General features: G+C 41.4%; 1 protein-coding gene across 2 annotated transcripts; it reads left to right on the top strand.

The window, feature by feature from the left end:
- Positions 1 to 25,859, top strand: KNG1 (kininogen 1). Of its 2 annotated transcripts, XM_003895244.3 has the most exons (11): positions 1 to 460; positions 2,153 to 2,263; positions 4,154 to 4,238; positions 6,767 to 6,939; positions 8,696 to 8,803; positions 13,239 to 13,323; positions 14,207 to 14,379; positions 20,809 to 20,916; positions 21,037 to 21,123; positions 23,558 to 23,635; positions 25,616 to 25,859. In XM_003895244.3, the coding sequence occupies exons 1-11, from the start codon at positions 266 to 268 to the stop codon at positions 25,694 to 25,696; spliced, it is 1,284 nt and encodes a 427-aa protein (XP_003895293.1). In that variant the 5' UTR covers positions 1 to 265; the 3' UTR covers positions 25,697 to 25,859. The 2 variants fall into 2 exon arrangements, with proteins under 2 accessions (XP_003895293.1, XP_003895294.2); XM_003895245.3 differs by lacking the exon at positions 25,616 to 25,859 and having other exon boundaries at positions 23,558 to 25,533.
- The last annotated feature ends 1,514 nt before the right edge of the window (positions 25,860 to 27,373 follow it).

A 27,373-nucleotide genomic window follows, 5' to 3' on the forward strand; every position in this document is an offset into this window, starting at 1 on the left:
TTTTCAAATGCAAATGAGCAGGTTAACAACCCCAGTGTTGCAATGTTCTAGCCGTAAATATGTTTGGATAACCCAGCAGAGCCATTTAACCTTTGGGAACAGGGCAACTAGCGTATGGCAGCAGGAATCCAACCAGTGCCCTGAGTGCTGAGGCAGAGAGGAGGACAGAAAACGAGAGGCTGGAGATTGTCAAATTCAGTATCCCAGTTGGCTCTTGATTCTTGGTGAAACCATCCCTCAGCTCCTAGAGGGAGACTGTTAGATCATGAAACTAATTATCATCCTTTTCCTCTGCTCCAGGCTGCTACTAAGTTTAACCCAGGAATCACAGTCCGAGGAAATTGACTGCAATGATAAGGATTTATTTAAAGCTGTGGATGCTGCTCTGAAGAAATATAACAGTCAGAACCAAAGTAACAACCAGTTCGTACTGTACCGCATAACTGAAGCCACTAAGATGGTGAGTGAACTGTGTTTAACCTTGAAGTCACTTGGGATTTGTACTGTCACTAGGAGCCCAGGCCTCACACACACACACACCCACCACCACCACCACCACCACCCACCACCACCATCACCAACCCGCACCATCACCACCACACCCCCACCACCACCACCCACCACTACCACCCATCACCACCATCCCCCAACATCACCACCACCCACCACTCCCCACCACCACCACCACCACACCACCACCACCACCCACCACCCACCACCACCACCACCCCACACCACCACCACCACCACCACCCCACACCACCACCACCCACCACCACCACCACCAAAGATGTGATCATCAAAGGCAGAAGTTTACAACTTGTGGAAAGACCGATACCAGTCTCTGGCCTGGGGTGGGAGGGCAGAGTATGACTCATCCTCAGGCAGATTGGCTTCCTGATCAGAGAAGTAGAATCTAGGGTGAAATGAAACAAAAGTAAATGGAGAAATCTGAACGGGACCAACTAGAGTGGGAGAATTTAGGAATTTAGTTAGACTGCAGCAAAAGAATTCACTGGGTCTCTGGCCCTAGGCTAAAAAATATAGACCTCCAAACCTTAAATGGGAGGGGATACTTAATGGGTCATGTCTAAGAGGAGTCAGGAATGAGTTTAGTGCAATTCTACGGAATTAGACAGAAGTCTGTATGGCTGAATGTACCAGGTTTAACAGCAATGTTTGTTTTTGATATTATTGCAATGATGTACTCCAGTAGGAGATAAATCCTTGCAGGATGCATGGTTCAAAGAAATACCAATCTTTCAAGAGTATGTTTAAACAAATTTCACTATAAAAGACGACATCTCTGGGACAGCTAAGCAATTGGTTACTTTAGCAGAAAAAAAAAAAAAACTAACCATGTGACAACATGGGGATAAAGGAAAATAAACACAGTGGATATGTTATTTTTTCTGAAAATAAAATTGAGCCATTTTGTTTCACAATCTAGTACAGTCATGTGAGAAATTCTGCTTCATGGTAATCTCAAGCAACAGTTTATCTGTGGTGTGGTACCCAATAGATTGTGGTGGGTACGGTGGTAAATATACAAAAAACATTAAACTGTATACCTTTAGAGGGTAAATTTTATGGCACGTAAATTATATCTCAATAAAGCTGTTTAAAAAAGAAAAAGTAGGAAACAAAACAAACCAAATAAAAGTACTAAAATCACCCATAATTAATGCCACCATACAGAGATAACTGTTAACATTTGTTTAAGGTTTTCTTGTTTGCTTTTTCTAATTCGTAAAAGTCACATATGTTCATTAGGGGAAAAAGGTCACTTAGAAATGTTTGCTTGAAGAAGAATGTGAAAGATAATTATAATCTCACCACTGACAGACAAACATTTTAACAGCTTGCTGTGCATCTTTCCAGACTTTCAAAAAACATAGATTTATATATAAACCAGTTTTTACAAAAATGGGCTAATACTATGCATACTGCTTTGTAACCTTTAAAACGACATTGTGAGTATGTTATAAACATTCTTTCACATAAATGTTTATGATACAAATATAAATATATTTTAAGTGAATGCTTTGCTCTCAAGTCAAAGATCAATATTCCTAACTTTACTGGAACCCACTAGAATTATTTGCTATCGGGTCAGTTGGATGAACCCTAAGTATCTTTGGCTGCTTTTCAGGTTCGCTCTGACACATTTTATTCCTTCAAGTACGAAATCAAGGAGGGGGATTGTCCTGTTCAAAGTGGCAAAACCTGGCAGGACTGTGACTACAAGGATGCTGCAGAAGCGGTAAGTGTATTGGCCATTCTTGGGCCTTCTGTTTTCTCCGTTGACTCTGCCAGATTTTTTTACTCCTGCAGAAATGATGACTACTGGTGAGCCTGTTTATGAGAAATGCAAACAAACATTCCAACGTGTAGAAAAGTCAGATGCTTTGTATCTGTGTTCTTGTATAGACAGAAAAATTATGGAGAAGCCAGCAGTTAAACATGGAGAAAGCCTTTCCATGAGAAGGGAGCTCTAGTGTCCAGTCAGAACATGTGGCTCAGACTCCAGAGAGACAACAGAGGGACATTTGGGCCAAGCCAAAGGGCTGGCGAGGGGAGGGCCTGGGTGCTTCCATTGCACAACCTTGAGTGCAAATCTTGACTCTGCCTTCCATTAGCTGTGTGATAGCGGGTGAGCTGTGACCTCTCAGAACTGGCACTCTCCGCTGTATATGGGAGATAATACTGACCTCATCAGGTTGTCGGAGGATGAAATTAGATGAATTATGCAAATAACTTTGATAACAATGCCTATCTTAACCAAATGCCTAACATATAGGCCTGGCACACCATAGCCGGTTGTTTTGCTTTAATTAAGGAAGACTTCAGACAGTATCTGCCTCGGAAGCAAGCCCCGTTTTTCATGGATTGATTCCCTTCTTTCATGTCAGAACGTAAAAGATGACTGTCAGTCATCTGCGGTTACCGAACAGCACTGAACTCCAAGTCAGGAGTCTAGGAGTTTGCAGTGCTGGTTCTCCCTTCTCAATCGTCTCATCTGCAAGGTGGGGATAAGTAGCTGCTGTGCCCTGTGCTGCCTGCTTCTAGGAGCTGTGTGGATAAAGGGAGGTGTGCTCTGTCCTGATGGAATAATATCTGTCACTTAGAATCCAATGGATATGACTGAAGAATGACAAGACAAAACAAAACAAAAACAGTGTTCAACAATAACAATTAAACAACTGCCTATTGTTAAGTGCCTGCTCTGTGGTGGGCCTCTAGTAGGCAAACACAGCGTGTGTTTGCACACATACTGTTCACAACAACTCTAAGAGATAGATGTGTCCTATCTCCTACAAGATGGGTAAACTGAGACTCCAAGAGTCAACGGGACATGACATAGGTAACAGCTAGCAAGTGACAAGGCTGGAACTGAAAAACATTTTGATGCCAAGGTCCTTGCTCTTTCTATTAAGCTAAAATGAAGTTTATATGAACAGTATTAACTCACTGAAGTTGAGAGGTAGATAACAGGAGTGTTTACCAGGCTGGTACTAGACCTCTGCACCCATCTTGGTTAGAAAGAAATAGCTCCAGGGCTCAGCCAGGCACAGTGGTTCACGCCTGCAATCCTAACACTTTGGGAGGCCGAGGTTATTGGATCATTTGAGGTCAGGGGTTCGAGACCAGCCTGACCAACGTGGTGAAACCCCGTCTCTACTAAAAATACAAAATTAGCTGGGCGTGGTGGCACGCACATGTAATCTCAGCTACTTGGGAGGCTGAGGCAGAAGAATCGCTTGAATCTGGGAGGCAGAGGTTGCAGTGAGCCGAGATCGCACTATTGCACTCCAGTCTGGGTAACAAGAGTGACACTCTGTCTCAAAAAAAAAAAAAAAAAAAGAAAAGAAAAAGAAAAAAGAAATACCTCCAAGGCTCAAAACAAAGACTCAACCTTTAAAACCTTTTTACACTGTCTTTCCTCCAACATCTTATGAATATCAGTGGCTTATGTAATCATTAGGTTATTAAAAAAAACATTTATTCTCATGTCTCAAAACTCTTTTGGATAAAATCTTCACAAGTTCTGTTTTGTTTTGTTTTTTTAAGGAAAGCCACATTTAGCAACAGTACTAGGTAGACTTTCCCATCTGAAAGATTAGGATAAATGATCTCTTTCTTTTCTTTTTAGGCCACTGGAGAATGCACGGCAACCGTGGGGAAGAGGGCGAGTATGAAATTCTCTGTGGCTACCCAGACCTGCCAGATTACTCCAGGTAGCTGGTTTATCCACTGGCACTGCCCTGGTGGGAAATTAACCGCTTCTGTGTGCCAGGAACACAACCTTGACCAGGCTCTGCTTGCTTCCAGAGGGCGGCAGTAGTAAAGCCATTTGCACAATTAGGGAGCATTGGGTGGAGCAGCAGAGCCCGGAGGGTGGGCCAGGCTTGTGACCATCATCCCCTTAGGACTATCCCAACTCTTCCCGTGTGCTGCATTGTACCCAGTATGTGCAAGGGCTCTGCAGAAGGACCAGGAGGCACAAGACCTGCCTGCCCTCTATTGTAGGCAGCATCCCAGAGTGAGGAGTGCATAGGCTTTAAGGGCAGACCTGGCCTGGAATCTTTCAGAGCTCCTCACCTTCTTGGCTGTCCTTTTCGTTGTCTAGAAAAGGGAGGTAACAGTACTTCCCACCTCACAGGACTGTCGTGAGGCTGAAATGAGATGATATGTCTGGAGGTACAATCAACATACTGACATATTAATCATAATAACATATTAGCAACAATCAGTATAAAAATAATAGCTAACATGTATTGAGTCCTTATGTCCCAGCCATGACTCGAAGCTCCTTACATGTATTAACTTCTCCTTCTTTTTTTCTTTTACTGATACATTATATTTTACATATTTATGAGGTACATGTGAGTGTTTTTTACATGCGTTGAACATGTAATGATCAAGTCAGAGTATTTGGGGTACCCATCACCTGGAATATTTATCATGTCTATGAATTGGTGATATTTCAAGTCCTCTCTTCTAGCTACTTTGAAATATACAATATATTGTTGCTAACTATAGTCACCCTAGTCTGCTATATAACATTAGAACGTATTTCTTCTATCTAACTATAATTCAGTACCTATTTTATCAAGCTCTTCATTTCCCCCTTCTACTTCCCTGCCCTGCTCAGCCTCTGGTATCCGTCATTCTCTTCTCTCCTCTATCTCCATGTGATTAAGTGTTTTACCTTCCAAATATGAGTGAGAACAATGTGCAGTTTGTCTTTCTGTGCTTCGGTTGTTTCACTGAACAACCTCCAGTTCTGTCCATGTGGCTTTAAATGATATGATTTCATTCTTTGTTTATGGTCAAATAGTATTTCATTATGCATATATACCACATTTTCTTTTTTTTTCTTTTTGAGATGGAGTCTCGCACTGTCACCCAGGCTGGGGTGCAGTGGCACGATCTTGGCTGACTGCAACCTCTGGGGTTCAAGCAATTCTCCAGCCTCAGCCTCCTGAATAGCTAGGATTATGGGCACCCGCCACCACGCCCAGATAATTTTTGTATTTTTAGTAGAGATGGGGTTTCACCATGTTGGCCAGGCCGGTCTCGAACTTCTGACCTCAGGTGATCTGCCCACCTTAGCCTCCCATACTGCTGGGATTACAGGTGTGAGCCACCGCACCTGGTCCCCCACATTTTCTTTATTCATTAACCTTTTGATGGACACTTAAGTTGATTTCATATCTTTGCTATTGTGAATACTGCTGTGACAAACCTGGGAGTGGAAGTACCCCTTTGATAGACTGATTTCTTTTCCTCTGGGTAGATGCCCAGTAGCTGGACTACTGGATATATGGTATTTGGTGTTTTCATTTTTTGAGAAATCTCCACACTATTTTCCATAGTGGTTGTACTAATTTACATTCTTACCAACAGTGCATAAGCGTTCCCTTTTCTCCATACCCTCCTAGCTGTGTTTGCCGCTTACACGGCAAACAGCGAGAGCTTGGTGGGTGAAGAAGCCCAGGCTCCCAGGGGGTCCCTCCAGCTGTGCCACTCACTCTTCAGCTACGTTACCTTTTTATGGACTTTGCCTCTATTGACCAGTAGGTTAGGGCTATCTGTTATGAACATTACTTGGTAATTTAATACAAACTCTTTTTAATAATAGCCATTCTAATGGGTAAGATGATATCTCATCTCATAATGGTTTCAATTTGCATTTCCCTAATGCTTAGTGATATTGGGCATTTTTTCACATACCTGTTGGCCATTTGTATGTCTTCTTTTGAGAAATGCCTACTGAGATCCTTTGCCCACTTTTTAATGGGACTACTTGGTTTTTTAATTGGTGAGTTAATTAAATTCCTTGTATATGCTGGATGTTAGTCCCTTGTGGGATGAATGGTTTGCAAAAAATTTTTTTTTCTTTTGAGACAGAGTGTTGCTCTGTCTCCCAGGCTGGAGTGCAGTGGCATGATCTCGGCTCACTGCAACCTCCATCTCCTGGGTTCAAGCAATACTCCTGCCTCAGCGTCCCATGTAGCTTTGACTACAGGCATACGCCACCACACCCGGCTAATTTTTGTATTTTTAGGAGAGATGGGGTTTCACCATGTTGGCCAGGCTGGTTTTGAACTCCTGACCTCAGGTGATCTACCCGCCTCTGCCTCCCAAAGTGCTGGTTTTACAGGAGTGAGCCACCATGCCCAGCCTCTTCTTTGTTTAGGGCAATGTATGTGAATGCTGATTGTAATCATTAATGCTGCGTTTTTGTCTGTTCTTTGTTAAGCCGAGGGCCCTGTGGTGACAGCCCAGTATAACTGCCTCGGCTGTGTGCATCCTATATCAACGCAGAGCCCAGAGCTGGAGCCCATTCTGAGACACGGCGTTCAGTACTTTAACAACAACACTCAACATTCCTCCCTCTTCACGCTTAGTGAAGTAAAACGGGCCCAAAGACAGGTTTGTTCTTTAATTCTCTAGGTCACCTAGTATTACTAAAATGTGTTAGATCTTTACGTTTAAAATGTATGATTGCATGGCTGGTGGTGTTTTCATGTGACTAGCACAGGAAGCAAAGGGCTTTCTCCTTAGTCAAAGTGAGTTGGATACATGTAAAGTGAGAAAAGATGTCTAATCAGACCCCCTTCCTTTGACGTTTGATTTTAACAAATGGGTAATCGTCATTACAGGCTCTTCCTAGAGACAGTGAAAAGGAAAGTCATAGTGGCCTTAGGATTTTCAGAAAACTCTACTATCACCTAGCCATCATGAGTTAACACAGCTCCAAAATATTACATTGTGTCTACAACGGTCGGCATGGCTTTCTGGCTACCCACTAAGTTACAGTTCCCATATCAACAGAAAAAAAAAAAAGTAAATATCCATAGATCTGTTTTTTGTTTTGTTTTTTTGGTTTTTTTTTTTTTTGACAGTCTCGCTCTGTTGCCTAGGCTGGAGCAATGGTACGATCTTGGCTCACTGTAACCTCTGCCTCCCAGGTTCAAGTGATTCTCCTGCCTCAGCCTCCCGAGGAACTGGGATTACAGGCACGCGTCACCACATCTGGCTAATTTTTGTACTTTACCACATCTGGCTAATTTTTGTACTTTTAGTACATGAGGGGTCACCATGTTGGCCAGGCTGGTCTCGAACTCCCAACCTCAAGTCATCCTCCCACCTCGGCCTCCCAAAGTGCTGGGATTACAGGCCTGAGCCACTGTGCTCAGCTACAAATCTTCTTAATGATTCAGTACAACCAGAATTTCTTTTTTTTTTTTTTTTTTTGAGACAGAGTCTGGTTCTTTTGCCCAGGCTGGAGTACAGTGGTACTATCTCAGTTCACTGCAACCTCCACCTCCCAAGTTTAAGAGATCTCCTGCCTCAGCCTCCCGAATAGCTGGGCTTACAGGCACCCGCCACCACACTCGGCTAATTTTTGTATTTTCGGTAGAGACAAGGTTTCCCCAAGTTGGCCAGGCTGGTCTTGAACTCCTGACCTCAGGTGATCCACCTGTCTCGGTCTCCCAAAGTGCTAGGATTACAGGCATGAGCCACCACGCCTGGCCCACCCAGACTTTTCTGATAGTTGACTGGGTCGCTTATATTTCAGCCTCTTATTATGAGTGATTCCCTTTGGTCAGCAACATTCTCTGCATTTAATAAACCTTACAACTTGCTTTCATGTGAGCATGCTTTACTCAATGATGTCCATATAGAGCTATCAGGGTGGGAGAGGCCCAGACTAAAGTAGGAGAAATCTTACTACTTGGTAACCTGGGAGCCTGAGGACCCAGCAGTAAAGACCACTCCCCTCCAAAGTTTTCTTTGTCCATCTAGAAGGGCATTATTATTTTATGAAATTCACTAAACATTTCTCTCTGCAGCCTGGCAGGGGGGCCATTGTTAGGATTTACTTAAAGAAATCCACGTTCCAAACCTGGCTGAAAAATAGCAAAATATATATATTGCTTGTCATTTTCAGATGGCTAGTGGTGTGTGTGTGTGTGTATAGTGTGTGTGTGTTTGTGTGAGAGATGTGAGTGTTAAGGTGCTCAATGTTTATTCAGCATTTTTTTGCCTAGTAATAATAATAATTTATATTTCTTGAGCACTTTTTATATTGCCACACAGTTTTCTAACCTCCTCATAACATTTATATCCCACAGCGAATAATGTTTAAACCGCCCTTTAAATATTCAATCTGAAATTGTTTCAGGTGGTGGCTGGATGGAACTTTCTAATTACCTACTCAATTGTGCAAACGAATTGTTCCAAAGAGAATTTTCTGTTCTTAACTCCAGACTGCAAGTCCCTTTGGAATGGTGTAAGTGGGCAAAAATTTAATGATAAAGTTCTTAGCATTTTGTTTACATTTTGATGGTAACTATCAAGCTGAGTGGGAAGACCGTCACGAAAATTTTAGATGACATTCAGCAATTCATATTCACATTCACTCGAGAAGCCTAAAGCTCACATCACTGGTCAAGCTGCCTTACCTACCTGGCCAAAGAATCTGCACAGCTAGCATTAAGTATTTTTTTATAACTTTATTTTATTTTATTTATTTTTTGAGACAGAGTCTCACTCTGTTCCCCATGCTGGAGTGCAGTGGTGCAATCTCGTCTCACTGCAGCCTCCACCTCCCAGGTTCAAGCTATTCTCCTGCCTCAGCCTCCCAAGTAGCTAGGACTACAGGCGCCAACCACCATGCACGGCTAATTTTTGTATTTATAGTAGAGACAGGGTTTTACCGTGTTGGCCAGGGTGGTCTGGAACTCCTGATCTCAGGTGATCCGCCCACCTTGGTCTCCCAAAGTGCTGGAATTACAGGCGTGAGCCACCGCGCCTGGCCAGCAGTAAGTATTTACAGAGTGTAACCAGGGACGATGAATAGACAAAATGCTTGAACTGTCAAGTGTATCTTCATTATGTCTCCACACTTTCCTGTTTCCTTTTCTTCCCCGTGTGCTCAATGCCCATATGGCATTCCCTTGCTCTCCCCAGGGTTATTCTTCATGTGAAACTTTCCTCTGCTTGTTTTCTCATCTTCTCTTCCCTACCTTTATCTTTAATAAACAGACCCTGAGTCTCTAGCCCTTAGTGGTCCTTCCTAGCATCGTATCTTGTTATCTGAACCAAAATTATATTAAAATGGTGTCTCTCAAGGTAGTAGTAGCCAGTGAATGTTAAGATGGCTAAGACATGATATGTGCCCAGGGATGTTCGCATGTGAGCAGAAGACTGTGCTTTAGGCAAGGAATTGCTGCAAGTCCTTTGATCTAGTAATTCTGCTGCTAATTCTTTTATATGGGAAATCCAGACCATAAGATGTTAATTTCAGTTGCTTTTTAATAGAAAAATATTGTAAATAAATTGTTTATGCAACATTAGAGAATGGTTAAGTAAATTACAGTATATCCATACAGAGTAAAAATACAACCCACAGAATGAGAGAAAATATTTGCAAGAGTTTAACATGATACAGCTATCAAGAATTTTTAATTTTTTAGTGACATAGTGAAATGGTTACAATGTTAAGTAAAAAACAAAAAAAGTGGGATACAAAGCTATGCATGCAGATTTATTTAAATATGTAAAATAAATATAAATATAAAAAGTGATGGAAAACAAATTACGACAAAATATAGAATGTAGTTAACTTTCATTTGGAATTGTGGGTGCTTTTTCTTTTCTTTCTTTCTTTTTTTTTTTTTTTTTTTTTTTTTGAGAAGGGGTCTTGCTCTGTCACCCAGGCTGGAGTGCAGTGGTGCAATCTCAGCTCACTGCAACCTCCGCCTCCAGAGTTCAAGTGATTCTCATGCCTCAGCCTCCCTGAGTAGCTGGGATTACAGGCGCCCGCTGCCATGCCTGGCAAATTTTTGTATTTTTAGTACAGATGGGGGTTTCACCGTGTTGGCCAGGCTGGGTTTGAACTCCTGACGTCAGGTGATCCAGCCACCTTGGCCTTCCAAAGTGCTGGTATTACAGGTGCGAGCCACCACGCCCAGCCACTTTTTCTGATTCCTTATATTTTTTGGAACTTTTTGATACTTCCCGAGTTTTCTAATTGAGCATGCATTTATTTTATTGAGAAAAAAGTAAAAAGAACGCTATCAAGGGACTAAAAATACAACTCACAGAATGAGAGAAAATATTTGCAAATCATGTATCTGACAAGAGTTTAACATGCAGAATATATAAAAAACCTCTTTTTGTTCACAAAATAACAAGTATTAGAAAGGGCATGGAGAAATTAGAACTTCTGTGCATTGCCAGTAGGACTGTAAAATGCTGCAACCATTATAGAAAATAATTTGGCAATTTCTGAAAAACGTAACTGTAGAATTACTATATGATCCAGAAGTTGCTCTCTTAGGTATATGCCCAAAGAAATGGAAACGCATATTCAAACACATGCTTACACGTGAATATTTATAGCAGCAAAATTCATAATAGCCAGAAAGTCGAAACAACCCAAGTGTCCATCAACAGGTGAATGGATAAAGAAAATGTGCTATCAGGCCGGGCGCGGTGGCTCACGCCTGTAGTCCCAGCACTTTGGGAGGTCGAGGCGGGCGGATCACGAGGTCAGGAGATCGAGACCATCCTGGCTAACACAGTGAAACCCCGTCTCTACTAAAAATACAAAAAATTAGCCGGGCATGATGGCGGGCGCCTGTAGTCCCAGCTACTCCGGAGGCTGAGGCAGGAGAATGGCGTAAACCCAGGAGGCGGAGCTTGCAGTGAGCCAAGATTGCGCCACTGCACCTCCAGCCTGGGTGACTGAGCCAGACTCCGTCTCAAAAAAAAAAAAAAAAAAGAAAATGTGCTATCATATATATACACAATGAAACACTGTTCACCCTTTAAAAACAATGAAATTCTGATACATGCTACAATGTGGATGAAGCTTGAAAATATGATGTTAAGCGAAATAAGCCAGACACACACACAAAATATTGTATGATTCCACTTACATGAAACATCTAGAATAGGCAAATTCATAGAGACAGTGAGTAGATGTGAATTTGTGAGTGGAGAGGAGGAGAGAATGGGGGTGTATTGCTCAGTGGGTAGAGAATTTCTGTTTGGGGTGATGAAAACTTTTGGAAATGGTGATGGGTTGCATGACATTGTGAATGGAATTAATGCCACTGAACTGTATCCTTTACAACGGTTAAAATGGCAGATTTTATACTATACATGTTTTATCACATTTATCACACAGCACTTGGCTATGTTTGTTTATTATTCTTTTTTCTCCTCACTTCTGGGGACCTAGGCATAGGTTTTTCTATTTGTTTTTCTCCCGCTGTTTTTAAACTATGAACTCATGTCAAGTCAAAAATTAACTTAAAATGCTGTTCTGATAACATTATATGGAATTCTCATTTTTGTTATTTTGGTTGTTTTATTTTTCCTCATCCAAGAAAGACCCTAACTTTATTGGCAAGCATGTTTATATTTCCAAGTATATCATTTTTGTTTGTTTAAACATGCTATTAATTTTTACAGATTATTTTTTCTTTTTGGTGCTGAGGTGAAAGAACATGTTCTGTACTGTTTATGCTTTGTAAAATTTATTGAATCTTTTTGTGACCTGGTGTAAAAACAATGAACAATATTTGTATGATACTGGCTGGGCACAATAGCTCATGCCTGTAATCCCAGCAGTTTGGGAGGCCGAGGTGGGTGGATCACTTGAGATCAGGAGTTCGAGACCAGCCTGGCCAACATGGCAAAACCTCATCTCTACTAAAAAAAAAAAAAAAAAAAAGCTGGGTGTGGTTGCATACACCTGTAATCCCAGATACTTGGGAGGCTGAGGCAGGAGAATCACTTGAATCCAGGAGGCAGAGGTTGCAATGAGCCAAGATTGCACTACTGCACTCCAGCCTTGGCGACAGAGACACTGTCTCAAAAAAAAAAAATATATATATATATATATATATACACACACACACACACACACACAAATACATACAAATTTTATGATACTTATGAAAGTATTTTAAAGCATATGTAGCATATGAAAATACCATTTAAATAAATCTTTATTAAGTTATTCAAATCTTCTATGGTCTTATTATTTTTTCTCTTGCCCTTTCTTAGATTTGTAATTGCATACTAAATTTCCCCACCATGATTATTTCTATCCATTTCTCTTCACATGTGTAATTTTTTCTACTTTATGTATTTTGATTCCATGCCTTCCAGTCCATGCTTTTGAAAAATAAAATTATCATTTTTACTACCTTTATGAGTGTTTTCGTTATCATGAGTTTTACTTTGTCCAATATTACTGATACTCTAGTTCCTGCTATGTTTATATTTGTCCCATGTAGCTTTGTTCATCTTTTCTTTTTAAGCTCTATACATTGTTTCTATTATAAGATGATTCTTGAAACCGTAATACATTGATTTGGTGTTTTAACAGTCTGAAAGTCTTACCTTCTTTTTTTAGAAATTTACCTTTTTACTTACATGGCTGTTATTTCTATACTAGATCTTCTTATTATCTTATTTCCTGCTTTCCATGTGCTTGTGTATATGCAAGTATTTGTTGATGCTATTGATACTAATACCGAACTGTATTTTAGTATCTCTTTCACAGTAAGACTATGTTTTGTTTCTTTCTTTCTTTGCTACCCAATGATTTGGAAAGTACACATCCCTGTTTTTCAATTTTACTAGTTGTTTACTTTAAAGACTCTAAAAAATGTTTTTAACTGAGCACTTATATGCTTTTTAAAAACCAGGATACCGGTGAATGTACAGATAATGCATACATCGATACTCAGCTACGAATTGCTTCCTTCTCACAGAAGTGTGACATTTATCCAGGTAAGGAATAACACACGTTGGCACCACAATAGAGGAATAGCGGTCCCAGACAACTAGCTGGGTCTTTTCCTGTAAGTTGTGTTTTAGTTCCCATGATATACTCCAAAGTCTGTGTAACCTGCAGACACAGATGCACCCCTTGATGAGAACACTGGACCCCTTCCCTGCCCAGTTGTGCTGCAGCTCAGACTGTTCTGCAAGTGGCCAGAATGGGTTATGAAGACAGAAGGGAAATTTGTGACCCCTGGGTAAAGTTGGCCTTTGGGTACAATGCCAACTGGTCTCTCTTCTCTACAAGTTGTCCTTAAGTCAGATGTTGTAAGTTGGAGAGACCTGTATTTTATTTCTTAGCACTCAGAATAAAACGCTTTCAAGTAAGGTGTTTTTTTTTCCTGCATGTTATAATGGGAGGAAATGGAGACAGTGTGAGTTTGTGGTCAGGTCAGTGTTTCTTATAACAAGGGTGTGTTTTTCTCATACTTGGAAAACACTTGTATGCGTTCCACCATGAGTAGTCTGAAGCTGCCTGTTCACCAGAACCACAGCACTTAAATTTTTCTCATGAGAGTCACTCCTTTAAATTAAGCATTGCTTTTTACAGTTTCCATCAAAAATGCAAAAATTTGGGAAAAGTGTAGCATTTTGATTGAGTTACTTGCACCTTCCTATTGAAAATGTTTCCCTAAATATACTGTGCTCTGAGGAGGGGAAAAGAAGAGAGGCAGGACGTGAAAGTCAGACAGACAACCTTCACCCACTCACTACTGGGCCTGGGCTCCCATGTGGCCCTTTATACATGTGGATGCTGGTTCTTGTGCAGGAGGGATGCTAGGCCAGGCTGCTACTTCAGTGTACATGCTGACTTAAAACCTGATCCTTTCAGGGGAGGATTTTGTACAACCACCTTCCAAGATTTGCGTGGGCTGCCCCAGAGATATACCCACCAACAGCCCAGAGCTGGAGGAGACACTGACTCACACCATCACAAAGCTTAATGCAGAGAATAATGCAACTTTCTATTTCAAGATTGACAATGTGAAAAAAGCAAGAGTACAGGTTTGTAAATTATGCTACAAAAGCAGTAACACTATAGTCTATGTGCAAATTGCTTACTAATTTTGCCACTGATCTTGGCTCTGGATTAGGAAATGATATATTTGATAATGTGATTTGGTGCATTAGATTTAATTAAGTGCCAGTCTCCCTGTATGCTTGATCCTGGACAAGTGTTTTACAACATTCTCTCTGTTTTCTATATGTGAAGGACTGAGGTGAGGATCAAATAAGTTAATATATGTCATATCACTTTTTCAAACTGTAAAATGCTATATAAATACAATAGCGGCTGGGCGCGGTGGCTCACACCTGTAATACCAGCACTTTGGGAGGTCGAGGCGGGTGGATCACAAGGTCAAGAGATCGAGACCATCCCGGCCAACATGGTGAAACCCTGTCTCTACTAAAAATACAAAAATTAGCTGGGTGTGGTGGTGTGCACCTATAGTCCCAGCTACTCAGGAGGCTGAGGCAGGAGAATCGTTTGAACCTGGGAGGCAGAGGTTTCAGTGAGCCAAGATTACGCCACTGCACTGAAGCCTGGCAACACAGTGAGACTCTGTCTAAATAAATAAATAAATACAATAGCAACAGTGATACAATTAATAAAATTCAGGGCTAGGGCCAGCAAGACTTACTCTATGTCTTTCTAGACTCATCTCTCATTATAATACCACATAATGCCTTGGGCTCGGCCACATCAGGCAATCCATCACTGCCCAGGCTCCAAACTCTCTTGCCTCCATGTCTTTCACCCACTGTTCTCTCTGCCTGGGATCCCGCTCTCCTGCAAATGTACCCTCTGGGGATTCATCTTCCTTTCATGCCCTGTCAATAGAAAATTGACAGGAGTGTCTCCTGGGAGTCAGGAGACTCAGTTCCACCATAGCATCTGCCACTCACATGCCAGATCACTCTGGGTGGTCATTCAAACGTTCTAAGCCTTTGTGGCCCCATTTGTAAAATTAGTAACTGTATTAGAAGAGACTACATTTGCCGGGCATAGTGGCTCATGCCTGTAATCCCAGCACTCTGGGAGGCCGAGGCAGGCAAATCACCTGAGGTCAGGAATTCGAGACCAGCCTGACCGTGGAGAAACTTCGTCTCTACTAAAAATACAAAACTAGCCGGGCGTGGTGATGCATGCCTGTAATCTCAGCTACTCAGGAGGCTAAGGCAGGAGAATCACTTGAACCCGGGAGGTGGAGGTTGCAACGAGCTGAGATTGCGCCATTGCTCTCCAGCCTGGGCAACAAGAGCAAAACTCCGTCTCAAAAAAAGAGAAGAGCCTACATTTCTAGCAACTCCAATAATCTCTGACTGATATGATTATGGACATATCCCTGTTTTAGGGACTCAAAATTGACTTCCCTAAATACAAGCTAAAGAAAAATAATCAAAATAGAGCCAAATTGTTACAGCAAGCCAACATAATCCTCATAATCTGGTGAAAAAATTCTCACTAAAAAGTTCATGCTTTTGGCTCAGAATTGAATTTCTAGGAATCTAAAATAGGAGTCTTTATATACAATGATATTCACTGCAGTTTTAAGTATAACAGCAAAAATAGTAAACTGTCAAAATGATTAATATGAGAATGATTAGATCATGCCTGGCATATCCTCAGAATCGAGTGTTAAGCAGCAATTTAAAAGTATCTTTGTGAGGAGCTTTTGATATGGGGAATGTCTTGTGTTATAATATTCAATGAAAAAAAGGAGTCATAAAATTGAATATACGCGATGTTATCAGTTGTGTTATTTTAAAGGACAGAAAATAATGTTAAAAAAAAAAGGTGGCTCACGCCTGTAATCCCAACACTTTGGGAGGCCGAAGTGGGTGGGTTGCTTGAGGTCAGGAGTTTGAGACCAGCCTGGGCAACATGGTGCAACTCCATCTACACTATTAGGTTGGTGCAAAAGTAGTTGTGGTTTTTGCCAAAGTAATGGCAAAATCACAATTACTTTTGCATCAACCTAATAAAAATTCCAAAATTAGCAGGGTGTGATGGTACACACCTGCAATCCCAGGTACTCAGGAGGCTAAGGCACAAGAATGGCCTGGACCCGGGAGGCGGAGGTTGCAGTGGGTCGAGGTCATGCCACTGCACTTCAGCCTGGGCGACAGAGTCGAACTCCGTCTGGAAACAAACAAAAAAACAAATGTCTCATAGTCATAGGGGAGATTTTTAGATAATGGAATAACAGGCTACTTTAAACTTTCTAATTTTCTGTGTTACTTTTGTAACTGAAAAAGGTAAACAAACTAGATTAAAGTAAATCAATACTGACACTTTGATCTCTCTGCTACTTGAGCACTGGTTTCTATCCCAGACACGACCACCCTCTCTCTCTGATTTCATTGCCACATGGCCACGTTAGGTTTACTTGAAAGGAATGCCAATCTATGCTATTCATGCTCTTGTCAGCTTTTAATTCTCACTTTATATTTTTGCTTTTTTGTGAAATTCTTTTTTTGTTTTTTTCATTGTTGTTTTTTAAGAGAGACAGGGGCCAGACGTGGTAGCTCATGCCTGTGATCTCAGTACTTTGGGAGGTCAAGACAGGAGGATCACTTGAGCCCAGGAGCGAGACCAGCCTAAGCAACATAGCAAGACCCTGTCTCTACAAGAAAAGAATTAAAGGCCAGACGTAGTGGCTCATGCCTGTAATCCCAGCACTTTGGGAGGCCAAGGCAGGTGAATCACCTGAGATCAGGAGTTCGAGACCAGCCTGACCAACATGATGAAAAACCATCTCTACTAAAAATACAAAAATCAGCTGGGCATGGTGGTGGGTGCCTATAATCCCAGCTACTTGGGAGGCTGAGGCAGGAGAATCACTTGAACTCGGGAAGCGGAGGTGAAGTGAGCCGAGATCACGCCATTGCACTCTAGCCTGGGCGACAAGAGTGAAACTCCATCTCAAAAAATAATTTAAAAAAAAAGAATTAAAAAATTAGCTAGGTATGGTGGTATGTGCTTGTAGTCCCAACTACTTTGGGAAGCTGAAGTGGGAGGATTGCTTGAGACTGGGAGGTCAAGACTGCAGTGAGCTGTGATCATGCCACTGCACTCCAGCCTAGGTGACAGAGCAAGACCCTTTGGGCAACAGAGCAAACAAAAAAAGAGAGAGAGTGTGAGAGAGAGATGGGGGTCTCACTGTAATGCCCAGGCTGGACACGAACTCCTGGGAGCAAGCAATGTGCCCATCTCAACCTCCCAAGTAGCTAGGATTACAGGCGCACACCACTGCTCCCAGCTCCCTTATTCTCTATTCTGAATGTTGTAGGAATAGGCCACCACGTATTGTATGTCAGAGGTTTGCCATCAAAAACAGAACCACTCATTCTCAAGCATGAATATCTAGTCTTCTTAGTAGTTACAGTTTTTTCTGTAGATTAACAAATCAACATTCTAGTATGTGTGTGTGTCTACATTAAGGATGCCAGGGAGACACAAAGAGGTAACCCATCAGTTAGTTGCCAAGTGAATCTGAATATTGTGAGAATTTCAAACTTACTTTAGAGAGATGAATCTTAACTGATTCTTGCATTTAAAGAGAGCAATTTGGCTGCTTGGACATAGTCACCCAAGGCAGCCTTGGTGGAAGCAGCCAATTGACTGGAAATCAATTAAACGTATGATGAATTTGCTAAAAGCTAGTCTCCAAATGACCAATTTGCCAAATTTCTAAAGATATATTTTATAGTTTTAATCTTGCCCTGGGTTTGCACATTTAGTCCTGTTTGGATGCATGTGATTCCATGTTGGGTTCACATTTCAGATAGCAAACACTTCCTGAATCTTCCATTTTCACACATTAGTGATTGCAGTTTCATATACGTTTTATTTTGCCCTGCCACCACTGCTGCTGTCCCCAAGGCTGTTGATGCTCCTGTCTGCCTCTGCTGAGATGAATAAACTTCCAAGATCTGTGTGTGCACATGCAGAAGTTTTTCCTTTGACAAAGTCCTAGAAATGTCAAAGAATACGTATATATCTAAGACTTGATGCAAATTGCCAAAATCACTAAATATTTGCAATGATGCCAATTTACACTCACATTACCTGGGTATAAGACACCAGTTGAGGCCAGGTGTGGTAGCTCACGCCTGTAATCCCAGCACTTTTGGGGGCAGAGGCGGGCGGATCACCTGAGGTCAGGAGTTTGGGACCAGTCTGGCCAACATTCTACAAAAAATACATTCTACATTCTACAAAAAATACAAAAATTAGCTGGTCATGGTGGCACTTGCCTGTAATCTCAGCTGCTTGCGGGGGTTGAGGCAGGAGAATCACTTGAACTCAGGAGGCGGAGGTTGCAGTGAGCCAAGATCGTGTCACCGCACTCCAGCCTGGATGACAGAGCGAGACTCCGTCTCAAAAAATAAAAGCAAAAAGACACCAGTTGAGGATCTTAATTTAAATTCTCTTCCTACCAGCAGTGACTGAGGCTGCTTGATTCCTATGCCTGGCCAATGCCACGTATCATCAATTTTTGTTTTCATCTTTGCCTGCATGGAAGGCTAACAATGATGTCTCATTGCTTTTTTAATGTGCATGTTTTTGTTTATTAATGAAGTTAAACTTTTTTTCAGGCTTAATGACCATTTTAACTTCTTCTCTGAAATACCTGCTCATGGCTTTTGTCCATTTTTTAGTGTTGGGCTTTATATGCATACAGATATTGATTCTATATCATAGTTTTCCCAGCTTGCCTTTCTATTTTGCTTATTGTGATTTTTCAGAAGCAGTTCTCATTTTTCTCTAGTCAAGTTTTAATATTTTCCCCTTCCTTTAGATTTCTTTCCTCTGCTTTTCATCTAAGAAAGGTGTTCCTCATACTGAGTTTTGGTGAATATTTATTTATTTGTTTTAGTTTAGTTGTGTTTTTGTTGTTTGTTTGTTTTTGTTTTGCTTTGTTTCCCGAAACAGAGTCTCACTCTGTCACCCAGGCTGGAGTATAGTGGCACAATCTTGGCTCACTGTAACCTCCGCCACCCAGGTTCAAGCAATTCTCCTGCCTCAGTCTCCCAAGTAGCCGGGATTACAGATGCCTGCCACCATGCCTGGCTAAGTTTTAGTATTTTTAGTAGAAACAGGGATTCACTATATGTTGGCCAGGATGGTCTCAAACCCCTGACCTCAGGTGATCTACACGCCTCAGGCCCCCAAGGTGCTTGGGATTACAGGCAGGAGTCACTGTTTAAATACTACAATTTAATACTAAATAATTTGGTTGAGAAATTGGGCCACAAAATATTTAATGGAAGATAGCATTGAGTAGTGATTAAAACTGTTGCTAGAGATTAAAATAATTTTTTTTCTTTTTGAGAAGGAGTCTCACTCTGTCACCCAGGTTGGAGTGCAGTGGCATGATCTCGGCTTACCGCAACCTCTGCCTCCTGGGTTCAAGTAACTCCCCTGCCTCAGCCTGTCAAATAGCTGGGATTACAGGTGTGCACCACGATGCCCATCTAATTTTCATATTTTTAGTAGAGGTGGGGTTTCACCATGTTGGTCAGGCTGGTCTTGAACAGCCTGCTTTAAGTGATCCACCTGCCTCAGCCTCCCAAAGTGCTGGAATTACAGGCACGAACCACCACACCCAGCCTAAAATAATTTCTTAATATTAAAAATAGTAAGAGAACAATAAAAACCCCAAATAATTTTTCTAATTACAAAATTTAATCCACATAATTTCTATAGTAGTACTAACTCAGTATTTCACCAATTCAAGATTTAGCAGGACAATAAGGCATGTTTAAAAACATTTTAAGTTTTTCTTCCTATTCCTGTTAGATTCTTAGATATTACAACTTGAGCCCTTGAATTACTAGTGAATTTAACAGCTGTTGGACAATAAAACTCAAATAAATACATAAATAAATAAAGATTATAGGCCAGGCATGGTGGCTCATGCCTGTAATCCCAGCACTTTGGGAGGCCAAGGCGGGTGGATCACCTGAGTTCGGGAGTTCGAGACCAGCCTGACCAACATGGAGAAACCCCATCTCTACTAAAAATACAAAATTAGCCAGGCGTGGTGGCAGGCAACTATAATCCCAGCTACTCAGGAGGCTGAGGCAGGAGAATTGCTTGAATCCAGGAGGTAGAGGTTGCGTTGAGCCAAGATCATGCCACTGCACTCCAGCCTGGGCAACAAGAGCCAAACTGTCTCAAAAAAAAAAAAAAATTATAGCTTGCTTATTTCTTCCCCCATTTAGAAAAGGAAATGGGAGCAACCAACAGCCAAATATTTTAAATATGCATGCCAAGATTTAATGCCAAACATTTGTACTTTTTTTATGTAACTCTCTAAGTTGGTCAATTAAAATTTCAAGATTCTCCCTTAAAATTTCTTGAAGATAAATGATTTATTATGCAAATATTATTAAGTGTTTACTTTGTGCTAATTAATTTTTCAGGTGGTGGCTGGCAAGAAATATTTTATTGACTTTGTGGCCAGGGAAACCACATGTTCCAAGGAAAGTAATGAAGAGTTGACCGAAAGCTGTGAGACCAAAAAACTTGGTGTGAGTAGTCATGCACCTGTCTACTTTTTCACTGGAAGCCTACTGGATGTTTTTGAATCATTTGTTCAAGTATCTCATGAATAACACTGTCTCTCTTTTGACTTCTGTTTTTATGGATAGCAAAGCCTAGATTGCAATGCTGAAGTTTATGTGGTGCCCTGGGAGAAAAAAATTTACCCTACTGTCAACTGTCAACCACTGGGAATGGTATGATTCTCATTACAGTCAGCGCGGGGGCGGCTCTGCTCATTCTGAAAATCCATATTTGGGGGTTGAAAATGAACCATTACTGAAATGAATTGGGGAGCTATCTTTTTAATTGGGGAGTAACTCTCACACTTCTGTGCTGATGTCTGTTTAATGGCTAGAAAGGAGAGTAACAATCCTCCTGATCACTTCTCACACATTGTCAGTGTCTCAGTGAAGCTTCTATAGACTCTCTCCGAGTGCCTTGCAGTCCTGCTGTGGGGGAGCATCATTGGCTATGCCAGGTGTACCTGAGGCCAGATACAGCACTCCACTGCATTCTGCTGACATGCAAGGACCATGTGAAAAATGCATGGCCGGGAGTGGTGGCTCATTCCTGTAATCCCAGCACTTTGGGAGGCCAAGGCAGGCAGATCACCTGAGGTCAGGAGTTCAAGACTAATCTGGCCAACATGGTGAAAACTCCGTCTCTACTAAAACTACAAAAATTAGCCGGGTGTGGGGGTGCACGCCTGTAATCCCAGCTACTCGGGAGGCTGAGGCAGGAGAATCCCTTGAACCCAGGAGGTGGAGGTTGCAGTGAGCCGAGATCCTGCCACTGCACTCCAGCCTGGGCAACAAAGAGCGAAACTGTGTCTCAAAAAAAAAAAAAAAAGAGAAAGAAAAGAAAAGAAAAATTCAGACTTGCAAACCCCACTTCACAGCTACCGAATTTTAACGAGATCCCCGGGGTATTCACATGCATGAATCAAGTTTAAGAAGCATTCTTGATGTCATTTTTCTATTTTAAGTCTTAAAAGAACTCTGGGACATAGTAACACTTTCCTTATTGTCAAGGATGAGACACTAAAAATTAGAAAGACTCTGAGGTCCTGAGTGAATAATGACATTATCAAATGCTTCCTCTGTCCCAGGCACTATACTGAAGTCTCCACCCACATTTTCCTCCTTATAACTCTGTGAGGCAGGTGCTGTTATTATTTCTATTTTACAGAAGACAAAAGTGAAGCTGGTGGCACTTGGATTCAAATCTTGGTCAATTCAGAGTCTACCCTTTTCATCACGATGCTGATTACCAGTAGGGTCTGGCTTAACTGCAATGACCATGTTCTTTGCATCACCAAACACTGCCTCCAATTAACACATTCTCACAGGTAGCAAAAGTGTAGGTAGAATCAATCCACAAATTGACTTCTTTGATGCAAGTTGCCTCTTCTCCCTCTTTTCTGATTTGGTCTTTTGTCGTGTGTAGGTATGTAGATAGTCTAACACAAACATGGTACTAAGGTTGCATTTCAAGTTTGCAAATATGTCTCAGTGTACTTCAGCACAACAAAGTGATCGTGGATACATGCCCCCTATATATTCAGTTCATAAAGCCACTTAGGGCCTTTTAGGCTAAAAGCAGTGATGGTGGTAATAACAGTAGTATCAACAATTAAATACTGTGCTTGCATAAACATAGGCCTAGAAGATACCCTAGAGATGGCCGGGCGCGGTGGCTCAAGCCTGTAATCCCAGCACTTTGGGAGGCCGAGACGGGCAGATCACGAGGTCAGGAGATCGAGACCATCCTGGCTAACACGGTGAAACCCCATCTCTACTAAAAACTACAAAAAAATTAGCCAGGCGTGGTGGTGGGCACCTGTAGTCCCAGCTCCTTGGGAGGCTGAGGCAGGAGAACGGCATGAACCCAGGAGGCGGAGCTTGCAGTGAGCCGAGATCGCGCCACTGCACTCCAGCCTGGGCGACAGAGTGAGACTCTATCTCAAAAAAAAAAAAAAAGAAGAAGATACCCTAGAGATTAGCTAGCTTAACCACCCAATTTTTCCAGATGAAGAAAAAATGCTCAGCTAATTTTACAGTGTTTTTTGTTGTTTGGTTTTTTTTTATTTGTTTGTTTTGGTTTGTCTTGGGTTTTTTTTTTTTGACAGAGTCACTGTCACCTAGGCTGGAGTGCGGTGGTGCCATCTCAGCCCATCGCAACCTCCACGTACTGGGTTCAAGTGATTCTCCTACCTCAACCTCCTGAGTAGCTGAGATTACAAGCATGTGCCACCACACTCAGCTAATTTTTGTATTTTTAGTAGAGTTAGAGTTTCACTATGTTGGCCAGGCTGGTCTCAAACTCCTGACCTCAAGTGATCTGCCCACCTTGGCCTCCCAAAGTGCTTAGATTACAGGCGTGAGCCACCGTGCCTGGCCATTTTACAGTATTATTAAGAACAATAATCAATGTCCACAAATTTTAAGGTCAATCAAAAGACAAAAAAATATTATTCATCCTTTCTGGAATATCAATACAGTATTTAAACTCTGGAAAACACCTCCCCCATTGTAAACTAAGATAGCACTGCCAGATCTCAGTGTTTCTTTCCTTCATTGATAGCATGATTTTTGCAGTAATACTTTCATCTTAATATTTTCTGTTTAGATCTCATTGATGAAAAGGCCTCCAGGTTTTTCACCTTTCCGATCAACACAAGTAGGGGAAATAAAAGAAGAAACAACTGTAAGTCCTCCCCACACTTCCATGGTACCTGCACAAGATGAAGAGCAGGAGTCAGGAAAAGAACAAGGGTGTACTCATAGACATGACTGGGGCCATGAAAAACAAAGAAAATATAATCTCGGCCATGGCCATAAACATGAACGTGACCAAGGGCATGGGCATCAAAGGGGACATGGCCTCGGCCGGGGACACCAACAACAGCATGGTCTTGGTCATGGACATAAGTTCAAACTTGATGATGATCCTGAACACCAAGGGGGCCATGTCCTTGACCATGGACATAAGCATAAGCATGGTCATGGCCATGGAAAACATAAAAATAAAGGCAAAAAGAATGGAAAGCACAATGGTTGGAAAACAGAGCATTTGGCAAGCTCTTCTGAAGACAGTACTACACTTTCTGCACAGATACAAGAGAAGACAGAAGGGCCAACACCCATCCTTTCCCTAGCCCAGCCAGGTGTAGCAGATACTTTTCCTGACTTTCAGGACTCTGATCTCATTGTAACTATGATGTCTCCTATACCACCAACTCCCACAGAGAGTGATGACGATTGGATCCCTGACATCCTGATAGAACCAAATGGGCTTTCATTTAACCCAATATCAGATTTTCCAGACACAACCTCCCCCAAATGTCCTGGACGCCCCTGGAAGTCAGTTAATGAAAATAACCCAACCACAAAAATGAAAGAATCTTATGATTTCAATCTTGCTGATGCCCTTTATTAATGTATGCAGCTATGGGTATTTCTTTAATACTTTATTAAAGTATCAATATCCCTCTCTCCATTGTCCAAATGAAAATATCCTGATATAATGCACCAAAAACTGTGCAGCTTCAGAACAATCTAAAGAGAAGTGGTGAGACTCTCGGTGGAGACACCATCAGTCTCTGTGGACTGCATAAAATTGTGTGCCACAATTCTGAATCTTTTCTGAATCTTCTCCCCAAGTTTTCTAAACTAGCACAGTAAATGAACAAACTAATGTGCCTTATGGCCTGCTGCAGTTGGCTTCTCTGATAACAATTATGTACCTTGCAACATATGTCATGAATTTTCATACAAAGATTCTTGACATTCTTAATAAACTGTGGCACCTGGTCTTTGAATGTGTGTGAAAATAAGGGAAGTCAAGAGATTAAATGGTGAACTTATTAATGGAATAGAAAGAAGAAAAACTTCCAGATGTCAAAGAGAAGTAACAAGAAAGAAAGACAGGTTGGCCAAAGGGAGGAAAGGGGGGACATAAATTAATTGACTTTCTGTTCCCAAAATGGGCTAGTTATATCAAATAAGTACTCCCACTTCCCTTTCTGAGTGAGAGTGATTCTCACAAGTCAATAACTTCTGTTTACTCATTAACTACACTTTGCAACAGGTTTTCATAGAGGAGTATTCTGTTTATTTTTGCTGAACCTAGATTGAGTAATTCTTAGTTTACAGAAGCTCCGAGCTTAATGATAAGGATGAAAAGCAGAGGGAGCAACACAGAAGTAGGCTTGCTAAGAAAACTTTTTAAATAATTGACAAGGGAATATTATGGAATGTGATGCAAAGTTTGTTCAGAAATTTTATGAGGAAATTATTCTCTAGTCTCATTTTATAATCTTTTTGCTATGACTTTGAAGACCATTGACTTTTGAGAAAGAGAATTGCCTTATACTGTGAAGAAGGTATATGCTTTATACTGTGAAGAAGGTATATGCTTTATAACCAATGTTGTCTTTTTGCCTAGAGAAACAAGATATGGCTTTAAATAGCTACAATCATCTTTGGATGTATATGTCACTGCTGCTTCAACTTTTTGGATGCATTTGAACCTCTGAGTTTGTCTTGAATTTTAAATATTGTCTGTTCTTTTAAATAAACAACCACAGATGTCAGGAAAAAGTCTTACCTTGTCAACTGGTTGCTCCACTTTTTAAAAAAGATTGAATGATAACATCAGATTAACTGCATTTTACTATACTTACAGAGTCACCTAAGGTCCTGCGAGTACAAGGGTCGACCCCCAAAGGCAGGGGCAGAGCCAGCATCTGAGAGGGAGGTCTCTTGACCAATGGGCAGAATCTTCACTCCAGGCACATAGCCCCAACCACCTCTGCCAGCAACCTTGAGAGGAAGGACAAGAAGAAAGATGGGATAGAATTTAAATAGAGAAGAATGCCATTTTATCACTCTGCCTCTGGGTGAAATAAAGATCAGTCTTGATGTTCTTACTCCTGGTTAATTCACAGTGGTCTCCTTTCGGCCATACCCATCCTGCAGCAAATTCCAGCTGGTCAGAGAGTCAGTGCTGTGGCTCTGCCATGGAGGTTCATAACCCAACACTGGAACATTCTCCAACCAAGGCAGAAGTGCTTTGGCGGGACTTCCTTTTAGCACCATGGGTGCTAAAAGAAGAGTTAGTAGGTCATGCTACTAACCTAAGGACTCTCTCTACCTTCTCTTCTTCCTCTTTATCCAGATTTCCAAGCCTTAGCTAAGAGTAATTTGGCTTGTTTAGTATTGTTTTCTTATAGTCCAGTTAATTATCAAAAATATTTTTAAAATCATCTCTGTTAATACGATGTCTACCAACTTCTCATTATCAGAAAATACCTAACCTCCAAAGAAATTTGAAATTCTTTCTGATCCAGGTAAAGAAGCAAATAGAAAATCAATAAAATAAAAAGTGACAGAGATTTTAAATTTTCTGTAATAAAAACATTTATTGGGCTGGGCATGGTCACTCACGTGTGTAATCCCAGCACTTTGGAAGGCCAAAGCGGGGGGATGACCTGGGGTCAGGAGTTTGAGACCAGCCTGGCCACATGGCAAAACCCCATGTCTAATAAAAATACAAAATTAGCCAGGCGTGGTGGCACATGCCTGTAATCCAAGCTACTCCAGAGGTGAGGCAGGAGAATCACTTTAGCCTGAGAGGCAGAGGTTGCACTTGCAGAGGTTGAACTACTGCACTCCAGCCTGGGTGACAAAATGAAACAAAACTCAGGCTCAAAAAAAAAGGAAAAAAAAAAAAACATTTATTGAAAATCTATTACAGCCATTTGCTGTGCTAGATAATTTACTTTTGGCATATAACTTAATCCTCACAACCACTCTAAGGCCTTCGTGGTCATCATTCTTTTACAAGGAAACTGTAGTTCACAGTGCCCAGCCCAGGGTCACACAGTTAATAAGTGACAGGGCTGGCATTCAGACTTAGACCTTTTGAACTCCATTATACCATGTCATCTGAAGGCTTTATTATTAATGTTGTCATTACAAAAGACACACCAAGTCACTGACTACAGTCACAGAGACCCAATGAAGGAAAAAAAAAAAAAGACATGCCAAGATAATTTCTGACTCTGAGAGGATCCTTGTCTCAATCCAAAATATCCTTATTAAATACCTAATTGTGGCTGGTGCTGTTCTAAGTATTGGTCAGGATAAACTGAGTTAAGCAGCAGTCACTAACTATTTACCATATGCTTCGCGTGAGGTCCTGAGAGGAAAAGAAATAAATTTTAAAAGACATAAATCCTTTCCCTCAAAGATCTTGCAATCCCATTGGTAAGTCAAGATGAAAGCATATGGAACGAAGACTTGATCCGGCTGCAGTCTTTTGTGGAACAGTGAGTGAACGCAACCAATGTGATTGGAAGAAGTTGACAAGGTAGAGGGATCAGCTGTGAAAGGTAGCATGTAGCCCAATTGGGAGTTTAGGCTGAAATATGCAGTAGAGCTC

This window comes from Papio anubis, chromosome 2 (genome assembly GCF_008728515.1).
Source record: "Papio anubis isolate 15944 chromosome 2, Panubis1.0, whole genome shotgun sequence".
Taxonomy (NCBI): domain Eukaryota; kingdom Metazoa; phylum Chordata; class Mammalia; order Primates; family Cercopithecidae; genus Papio; species Papio anubis.